Here is a 10529-nt window from a genome sequence, read left to right on the forward strand (position 1 = left end):
CTCATCAAATGGAAATATTACATAGCTAACATTCTTCTGGAATTTCCCACAAATGCAGTTGAAGATTATGAAAGGCATTTTAGCTTAGAAGATCAAGCTAGTCATTGTAATTTGAAAGCATTTTGTGGCTAAAGCTTGTTCTTGGCTCCTTCAACCCACACTGTAATTAACAGCTTTCTATATTAACTCACAACATTGTCAACAATTGCATGCCTTTTTTCATAGTAAAGAATTTGTGATAAAGTGAAACACAAGAAATCGAGAAGTTCCTTTTCAAATATTTTATTGGCATTACAGTCAAGCCTCTAAGAACCCATGGTCATCCTTCAGTCAAAGCTACTAATATTGACTTTGGCCAAACTTGGTGTGCATAAAAAGTACATGACATTTACTCAAACAAGATTGTAATTAAGATTCTCCACAGTTCTCAAAAAACAGCAAAAGCAGTATAAGGATAAAATACATGGGGATGATCAAATGTTATAGTCTCAATCAGTATGTGTGCAAATAAATACGCTGCTCTCACAGGTAAGCTGTAACTGCCTGCAAACTGCAGTGTGAACTTGTGAATAAAGTTTTATTGAAGGATAAGTAAAAAGCTCCTAAATTTTGCTGATAGGTCTTTTCTGCCTATTTATCACCAAGAGACTGTGTAACACAGTTGCAAATTGAGCAAATCAGGTTTAAGATAAAAAAGGAAAACTCCAAAATAAGTGTTTTGCTTATCTCAGTACATTTCAAACAACAATATCCCAACACTTGGAATACCCATGAAAAAATGTTTGAGAGATCAGAAATTTAGGCATTTCAATTCATTCCTGCTTGTCAAGTATATGGTTAAACATATATTCACCAAAAAAATTTTGATGCCTAACTGAAGTTCTCTTTCCTTTGAAGGTGAAATCAGGACAAAGCAAAATACAAGCATCATTTTAGCTGCTATTTGTAGCAGGGTTCAAAGAATTTTATACTCAAGTCTGTTCGCAAGTTGAAAAAGCTGTTAAAAATGGATATTGGAATCCCCAACTTTCCAAACCAAGGCATAAAGCTTTAAAAAAAAAATCAATGTTATGCTAAACCTTTATTAAGACACTGATTAGCCCCCATAAATTGTTTTATATTCATGAAATTGGGTTAGCATTCTTTCCTTGTCCAAGTAATTTTTATTTAACCAAATGACTTTCATTCCCATTATTGCAGATACCGCTTTTGCTGTGATACAATTCCAGACCCATGACATTTCCCCCATGTGACCATTCTTCATTTGGGAGGGTACTCAAGTACCTGTAGCAACTAGGCCACACATGCACATGGAGCCTGGCTGATTGTCTTCCTTTACTTTAGAACTGTTAACAGGAATAACTTATGCAAAAAAAAAGTGATTGATAAAAAAATTTGGGGAGAAAAGAATCAGAGGTCAATACTGTAAAGGAAAATTGTAGCTTTCTATTAGATGATCCAACTATACAAAATCACCACTCGTGTACAACTTTGCCAAATGTAACACTTCTACAAATATGCCATCTGAAATCAGTATATTGAAAGGATTGATAGAAAATGCTGTCGGTATATGAAATTTGTCACCTTCTCAAATACAATTATGAACAAGTTGCACCATGTTAAAAGAATGATAAAGCTATGAAAACCAAGTACAATTAAGTTACTATTCAGCATTTTAATTGGTGCATATGCATGGGAAAGAATGAGCGAGGTAGTATATTTCATCCAAGGCACATTTAAAAATCTTTGATCCACTTCATATGCAAACTAGAATTCCACTTCTTCATAGATCTCCCATAAGGTTTTGAAATTGTGGTGTGTGAATATTACATGAACACACTACATCTGTATGATATTCATGACTATTTTAATGCTTGTTATAGAAAAAAATTGCCATAACTCACCAAGTATCTGTAAACTAAAGTACAAACGGCATAATTTCAAAGCTGGAGTTTGTTATAGTTACCAACCAATGCTTCCATCACCAAATCACAGTTAAAAGTGTGCAACAGGTTCCAACATATTAATAATACAAGCTTTTCAGTAAGCTGAATTTTAAAACTGTAATACATTTTATAGACATAAATGATGAAGATACTGCCAACTTTCTTGTAAACATATAGTTTACAAACAAACACTGACATTCTATATTCCAAAGACCACAGAACTGATTAAACTCAGTCAGGAGCAAATAATCTTCATTCTGCTTCTGACAGTTCAGCAGAAACTAGGAACTGAAGGTGAAGAATAATCAGTGAAACATATTCTATAATATCAAATGTTAGACCAACAATTTAAAGTTGTATTCAACTCAAAAAAGTAGGTTAACAGCAAGGTTTCTTAGCTATTATGTTCTACAATATCATTGATCTCCTGGAACTCGAAGATCTTATATTTTAAAAAGCTTATTCCACAAACACCACCTCATACAAAGTGAATTGTACAGTAATACTAGGGTATTTACTGATCGCCTACATTTAAAAATTGCAGGTTATGAGACAAAACAGACAAACTATTAAATATCTTCATGTTTAAAAGAACTACTCTCTTCTAATCTATTGATTTTTCCCAATACAGCTAGAAACAATTTTGACTTACGTAACTTGGAAAAAGTGATAACTTTTTAAATACAAATCATTTTATGGTGATGGTCTAAAGTGACATGTCAAGACTTGAATTATTACTGTTTTATTTACAGTACAAATGCCAAAATTTCACAATATTGAAACATTGGATAGCAACATTAACACTACTCTTGTACAAGTTTCATTTTTAAATTGCACAAAAATATTTATAAGCATCCAGTGAATGTTTAAAAACATCTGAGTTTGCAATTCTGTATGCAAAAAAAGTTAAAACCTTCTGGTTTTTGGAGACTAGCAAACTATGATTGGCTCAGTTGTTATGGAAATAAAGTTAACTGACCTTCACCAATAATAAAAAATATATTTAATTGTTTCCACTATGGTCTTCAGAAAATGGGAAATATAACTCCATGTTTGTGTCCTTTTTACTCTAGTGACTTTGCAAACTCAGCATAATCAATGTATCCATCATTATTTTTGTCATCATCTCTTAAAACGTCATCAATTAAACTAACGATTTCTTCTTCGCTCATGGGCTGTCCTTGGCCTCCACTTTCCTGCACAGAAAAGATAACAAAAAATAAAAATATAAGAATGTATGAAGTCCAAAAACCAACAAATGGCACAATTTGCCAAACTACAAATATGTATAATTTAAAAATATTGAAATCAATAGTTTCAATTGCATATTTTACTAGATTCAAAAGAAGATCTGTGGAAGAGGCTGTCTCTTTACAGAGAAACTCATCTAAACTGCATGTACTTCTGCTTCATTATAATTTGGAACCAAGTACTTTAATTAGCTTAACCTATGCTATTCCAACATACATACTGATATATTATCATCATAGTGATAAGAAAATTGTGAGCCAAGTTTCCAGACTGCTATTGATGAAAAGTACTTTAGGAAGCACAGCACTGCTGAATTGCTGATGTATCCCAGGCCCTGATAAAAAGCACAACATAACGTAGCTTTGAGATTTCCCCCACCTCCTCAAAGTCTTTTTTGGGTGGAATATAACTCCAGATCAGCCTGTTGGACAGCAAGGTACTTACTATGAAAAAATGCAATCATGAAAAAACCATTCTCATATCTATTTTTCTTCTAAAATTTAGCAACTGTAGGAAAGTGCAATTCTCGATGCATGTGTGCAAGCAGATTCAGCCTGCTGTAAATAACTGAAACCCAATGATGTGGTGCACAAACTAATAAAGACCGAAAGAGTATCATTTTTTTTTACAGCATAACTTTCGATATACAATGCTTTTGAGAGAGCAGAATCTGCATTTAATGGATAGGGACACTGTCAGAGTTGCTGCAGATTCGATAAGCCAAATGGTCTCTTCAGCACCGTAGGGATTCTATGAAAAAGAATCGTAGTTGCTTTCAGTTGCAGTGAACAACCAAATCGCACACACTAGGAGAGTCCTTGATTTGATCAGTTTGTACACAAGGGTAGGTGAATGTTCCTTGCACATATTACCTCTTTATGTACATGTGTAATGGCAGATATTAATTCCAATCCATCAAGAAGATTATTCCCATCATAATCATGCATTTTGAAGTAATGAAGTTGAAGTTCTTGTGGCGTCATCTCAGATTCTGGTTTGTCTATCACGCCATCTAAATGCTCCATAATATGACTGCAATATTAATAGAATCACATTCGTTACTAATAGTGCAATTCCAATTTAACAACAGTAACATCTATTGATTGAGAATTACAGTAGCATTCCTGCTGTGAAGTGTTCTGCAAATGCATCAATAATGAAAAATTTGCCTGCAAGAAATACACTTCTCATACCTGATTTACAGAAAATACATAATCTTTTCACAGGAGGACTTGAACAAAATTCCAACATCAACTTGTATATTTATATATTGTCTTGATCATTAAAAAAACACATCAAGGCATATTCAAGCAAAATTAATGCTGAATCTAAGGGGAGATGGGAAAATATTAAGATGTGAACTGACCAGAATATTGGTCAGAGGCAAGTTTTAAAGGAAGGTCTTCAAAAAGGTGGGAGATGGCAGATGCTGAGGGTGGGAACTTGAGTGTAGGGCTTAGAAATTTGAAGATATAACTAAATTATGGTACAGGGGAATCTGTAAAACAGGTCACACTGGGTTTAATACACGAAATTAAGGGAAGTAACGCTGTTTAGCTTTCTGGAAAGTTAATCATGCTTCAAGCCTTCGCAGCCAAAATGATTAAGTATTCTGGTTAAATTAATAACTTCCATCTATCCAATCTAAATAGTTTGAAAACTTGTATTTATCAATATTTCAATTGATGAAAAAGGAAAATTAAATCATTAAAGAGACTGGCCTGGTGGTCATTGATAACATTCCCCAGACACATGGAAGAGGAAAGTGGGTAAGAGAGCCATTATATTAGATCTTCCTCTACACTGTCTAGAACATGTTCTTGCCATCCTGTTTCAGTTTGTGATGGTTGTGGTTCTCAGATGCGTCCAGAAATTGGAACCTGCAACAATCCTGTGTGTAAACTGAAAATGCAACCAAGTTTCAAATGTATCTGGCACCCTTCAGAACAATTTAAAGCGCTTGTCATCTATGTCAGCAGTCAAGTCATAGCTACCTATCACAGTTGCATTTCTGATTCCTTCCTGCATTTTAAGGGACATGGCCTAGCTGGATGGCTGGCCTAATATGGAGCCCTGGAAAGGGAATGGTAGAAGGGAGGAAAGGGTGAGGTGTATATAATGAGCAAAACTGAAAATAAAAATCAAGTAGCTCCTTCCTCACAGGTGCTATTGACCCAAGATGCACTGTTCTATTAGGATACCCAGTGGGCAGCTATAGAGAACACTAAGTATATGCACTATTACAAAGGGTCTTTTACTGTGTATATTTCTATCTTTTAAGGGGCAGTGGGAAAACAAGGTATAATATTGGAACAAGCTACTGTTGTCACAATGGAATTTAGATATCAGGATCAGTACACATTAAATCTTGTAGGATACTTTGAATCAGCTAAATTATTCCCAATATTCACTTAAGCATCAATGCACTCGACATACATTTCTCAGACATAAGCAAAGCTCAGAGAGAAAATCTACTAATAGAAAATGTACAAAGTAAAAGTAGTTCCATTGTAACAATGCACATGCTTACAATTACTACTTTATGCTCAACTCTGTCGTGTTATTTCTCCAATTTTCATCTTCTCAACATGGCAATATAATCGCACGTGGCTTACAAGCATTTGTTGAAGGTTTTTAAACAGGGTGACATGATGATGCAGCATATTGTGACCCCATTATGCACTAATTCTGTACTGGTTATTCGGGCAAAGTTTTGCACCAATTCTCAAAATTGTGCAGCTGGTTGGGTCAGGAAATTTCCTGGATGATAACTTATAAATTAAACTGGTAGCGGACTGCGAGGAGCTGATGTTGTTGGTTTAGGAGGACAAAAAAAAGCAAGCACGCAACATGGAGACAAAGAGACAGAACATTACAAGGTCATTGTTTAGTGGGAAAGACAAATGTGCGAAGTTACCAGCCAAAGGTATAGTCCAAGACATGTCATGATGAAAATCAAATTGGGGGACAACCCGTTGACAAGATGTGTTCACTTAAAAGTTAAGTGTAAAATACCGTACTACTTTACTCTCAAGTTATTCTGTTACACTGTAAAAATAGTGAGTTACATACTCTTTGTCTTGAACAAGGTTCTTATCTAGACGAATGTTCGGTCGATGACCCTCAGTGACTTCAACATCATGTGGCAAATGGCCTTGAGCTAGAGTTGAATGCAGATTCTGTCTGCCCCATAGTACAAGACATAGAAACCCTATGAAGCAGCTCCTCACAACTCTACTCCAATATAACATGTTGCAGATCCTGTATAACAATGATATAAGGAGTTTATTTCAAAATAGGAGCACTATACTTGAAACCCTTAACTTGTACAATATAATAAATACTTTTGCCTCCTGTGATAGCTTAACCTGGAAAAAATGTGTGTTTTGGTTAAGAACTTGAGTTTAGGAGATTTTTAAACAGAATAGTGCATTATTTTATTACAGATGACTTTTTGTCCAATATGTTCTTCGGTTCAGGTTAACCAGACAATACTGGATATATTAGGCTACATTTTTCACCATAGTGTACACTGACTAACTTGATGCCCATTTATTGTTTAATTTTGCATCTACAAAATACCTTTAACACCGTAAAACATCCCAAGCCCCTTCACAAGAATGCTAATGAAATTTGATACTGTGCCACATAAAGACATATTGGAATAGGCAATCAAAAGTTTGGTTAAAGAGATATGTTTCAATGAGTATCTTAGAAGGAGAGCGAGAGAGAGGGACCATATGGAATACACAGTCGCCAATTCACCTCCTCCCTCCAAGGAGGTCACTAGTGATTACTCAACTGACCACCTATTACAATCCTGTTAGGGACTGTTAATATTTAAAGAGATCAGAACACCCTGCAATCAACCCATGGAACTACACCACAAGTTTCATAAATTAAAACAAAATTTATTGAATAAAATAGACAAAGCTTTTAAACAAAAAAAACTTTATAAGCTTGCTTGAGCCAAATAATCGCATATAAAGACTTGTGCTATAAATGCAAATTCTACTTTTCACTATCGCCTCCCCAAAAGGCTTCCCTTATCAAACAAAATCTTGAAGGTTTGTTCTCTTTTCTTGGGACCAACCCAAAAAGGTTTGTCACAGCCCTACAGAATTAACTTTTCCTTTGTGTTCCAGCTATTCCTCAAAAAAGGTAGAAACATAGGGATCCTTTCATTAGCCTTTGGCCAAGTGATCCTCCAATTTAAAAAAAAAACGTGGCTGTGGAGTCTTCAGTTTCTTGTCGTGGCTTTATACATAGAATGTCTCCAACCCCTCCCCCTCAACTCTTTCCAAGCTAATTATTCAAACTGACTGCTTTCTGTCACAAAGCTCTGTGAGGACCACTGTAGATTTTTACCATTAGTTGCAAGCTGCAACAAATCTTCTAGCTGCAATTCCCTCACAGAACGCAAAATTCAAAAAGCTTCAAATCAAGGCTCTCCCTGAATCACTATTTCTATTGCAACAAGACTGTCTTGACCTGTTTCCAAGAAGAAATGCAGATTAACCATCTTTGAATTCCAAAATTTTCCTTGATTCTGGGAAACCATATTAACAACACATATTTCTAACAAAGACAGCACAATGCTTCCCAGACTTACTGGCATAATTACAAAGTTAAGAGAGAGCTCCTTGCTGTTTATGATCTTACTTTTCTAGTTCTGACCTCTTCCAAGTCAACATGTCTCAATATTTTGATTGCTAATTGGAAGCATTCAACTTGCACTGAAAAGTTCAATTACCAAACCAAAAGTTATATTCCTCAAACATATAAACTAGATTTCATAACATACTGCAGCATCGAATCCCCCCCAAAATGGTTATTTTATTGCTGTTTGAAGGCCCTACGAGGCTGCGCCAACTCCGTGACAGAGCATCTTAGCCTGGTCTACCCCCCCTCCCTCACCATCCATCCATCTCCCTTTCAGATCTGTTGAATTTTTCCAGCACTTTCTGTTTTTGTTTCAGATTCCAGCATCCGCTGTACTTTGCTTTTATCTTAAAGGGAGAGGTTTCAAATTCTGGAGGAGAAGAAGAAATTAGCTATCAGGTAGATGGTTTGGGGGTGGGGGGGAAGGGTTGGATTTCAGGATGAATCCTGGAGTGGGAAAATTCAGAGGTGGAGATGGGGGGGGGGGGGGGGGGGGGAGAAGGGGGAGTGGATTTCAGGATGAATCCTGGAGTGGGAAGGTTCAGAGGGGGAGATGGGGGAGGAGTGGAGATTTCAGGATGAATCCTGGAGTGGGAAGGTTGAGGTAGAGATGGGAGGAGGTTGGGGGTGCAGTTTTATTGAGTTCACTCCCTCTCTCCCCCAGGGTCCACTCCTTCCACTGGAGGCTGAGCTCACGATCAGCGAGACAGCCAGCGGGCCACGCCCCCCTCTCTGATTGGCCCGCCCCTCAACATTCCAAGCGACCTTTGTGATGCCGAACGCCCTGATTGGCCAGCGTGCCTGTCCATCACCCCTCCGCCGTTCCGCCCCTCCCACAAACAGAAGCGGGTCGGCTTAGGGTCAGGTTGACGGCGTTAAAAAAAAATCACACAAATACAAAAAAAATGAAATACCGACCACATCGCCTCACGAACGAACCCTCTGCCGCTAAACTAACCCGTCGAATCAGCTAACAAGAAAAAAAACATTCGACGGATCGCCATTGCGGAATTGACCACGATCAACGGACCTCTCGCCGCCACTTACTTGTGTTCAGCTTCTCCAGATCTTTCCCCTCCTGCTCCTCCCTCGCGTGACGTCCGTTATAAACCCGCGCGCCACTCACTTCCAACTGCCCCTGCTCGAGAGGGAAACCGTTGACCTTTTACTAGGCCCCGCCCTCTCGGAGGTCTGATTGGCAGGACCCCCGGTGTGTGGTGGGGGGGCGGGGCCGGACAGTGGCAACTTCGCGTGGCAGCTTTTCCAGTCCGCCACGTGTGTCTCCCAGAGCCGCTGCTGCTTCAGCTGATTATAGCGTTGCTGATGCATGTGAACACACAGAGACAAAGGGCAACCCCTCTCTCTCTCTCCCTCATAAATCAACAGACTTAAAAATGAAGAGATTGGGGATACATCAACCAGTGGTTGCTTCTTCTCCCCCTTCCCCCCCTCCCAACATAAACCATTACAGAGAAACAAGGCTAAAAAAGACCAGACAGAATTGTCAGAAAGTACACTTAGCTCCTTAAATGATAACAGCCTAGGAACAGATTATATTGCGTTAGCTAGGAAAGATACTGGAGTAATGATGTAAATCTGGACGCGTTAAAAAAATCTACAAGAAAATAGGCCTACAAGAAAATTTTCCAGCCTAATGTTGAGTCAAGTTGAGATCACACTAAATTAAAAGGTCCCTTCAAGGTCAGGCTTTGACATTTCCAGCCTTCCCGACTCATTGACTCTCTTACACCTCCCTGCAGCTTTGTCTGCCTCTGTTCAATTTCTTGAGCTTAGCCCATTTTCACCCATTAGACTAAAGTCTCACCTCTTCTCTGCTCCCTCAATGATGGCCTAGCCCCTCATTTATTACAGTCAACAGATCAACTTTCTGCTCAACTTATATTTCATAAAATCCCATAGAATTCCTACAGTGAAGAATGAGGTGATGTGACCCATCAGGTCTGCACCATCTCTCCAACAGAGCATTTTACCCAGGCCCACCCCCTCCATCCCTGTAACCCCACGTATTTACCCCGGTGATCCCCCTAACCTACACAGCTTGGGAGTTTGCTTATCATCTTTATATTTTCGTCTTTAATTCATCATATTTTTGAGATGAGGTACATTTTAACTGCCGTATAATGCATAATATTTAAAAGCAATCTTGTTTATTGTGTGATTCTCAGTACCACACTAAGTACTTGGAATAGGAATTGATCGGTTACTTGTATATTAACACCAAGGGGGCGATCTTACCATTGCACCTCTCTGACCGATGGGTGGGGCAAGCCAATAAGATTTCACGAGAGCTGAGAAATCAGGTTCGCGCCCGATTTCTCACCTCTTGCGATCTTACCAGCACCGGATATCCAGCGAGGTCAGCCTCACACTCATTTCTGGCGTGAGGATGAATAAATTTAATTTACATATTTTTAACATGTGATTAGTGAGCACAGGACACTATCACCCAGCATTACTTGCCTCTGTGGTCTCGCCAGGAGAGGTTCTCTCTGGCAAGAATCACAGCTGGCCCCAATGTGGACCAGTCGTGATGGCCTTGCTTGTAGAACTGGAGGCCTTTGAGGCCCCCAGGGAGATTGGAGACAAGGGGGGTGCTCCTTGGGCAGTGCCAGCTGGGCACCCTAGCACTGCTCACCAGGCACCCTGGCA

At 38.6% G+C, this 10529-nt stretch overlaps 1 protein-coding gene across 2 annotated transcripts; it reads right to left on the reverse strand.

Annotated features, from left to right (window-relative positions):
* Positions 1-266: 266 nt before the first annotated feature.
* On the reverse strand, positions 267-9044 carry mcfd2 (multiple coagulation factor deficiency 2, ER cargo receptor complex subunit). Of its 2 annotated transcripts, none has more exons than XM_078229692.1 (4): positions 8907-9044; positions 6270-6458; positions 4070-4229; positions 267-3142 (listed from the first exon to the last, which is right to left on the reverse strand). In XM_078229692.1, the coding sequence occupies exons 2-4, from the start codon at positions 6446-6448 to the stop codon at positions 3011-3013; spliced, it is 471 nt and encodes a 156-aa protein (XP_078085818.1). In that variant the 5' UTR covers positions 6449-6458; positions 8907-9044; the 3' UTR covers positions 267-3010. The 2 variants fall into 2 exon arrangements, with proteins under 2 accessions (XP_078085818.1, XP_078085817.1); XM_078229691.1 differs by having other exon boundaries at positions 8778-8910.
* Between the last annotated feature and the right edge of the window lie 1485 nt (positions 9045-10529).

Source organism: Mustelus asterias, chromosome 15 (assembly GCF_964213995.1).
Source record: "Mustelus asterias chromosome 15, sMusAst1.hap1.1, whole genome shotgun sequence".
Taxonomy (NCBI): Eukaryota; Metazoa; Chordata; class Chondrichthyes; order Carcharhiniformes; family Triakidae; genus Mustelus; species Mustelus asterias.

Excerpts from the sequence above, each read along its gene's own strand:
- mcfd2 (XM_078229691.1), bottom strand. Across the intron at positions 4,230-6,269 it reads AACCTTGTTCAAGACAAAGA|TCATATTATGGAGCATTTAG; the intron begins GTATGTAACTCA and ends TTAATATTGCAG. Across the intron at positions 3,143-4,069 it reads TTACACATGTACATAAAGAG|GAAAGTGGAGGCCAAGGACA; the intron begins GTAATATGTGCA and ends TTTTCTGTGCAG.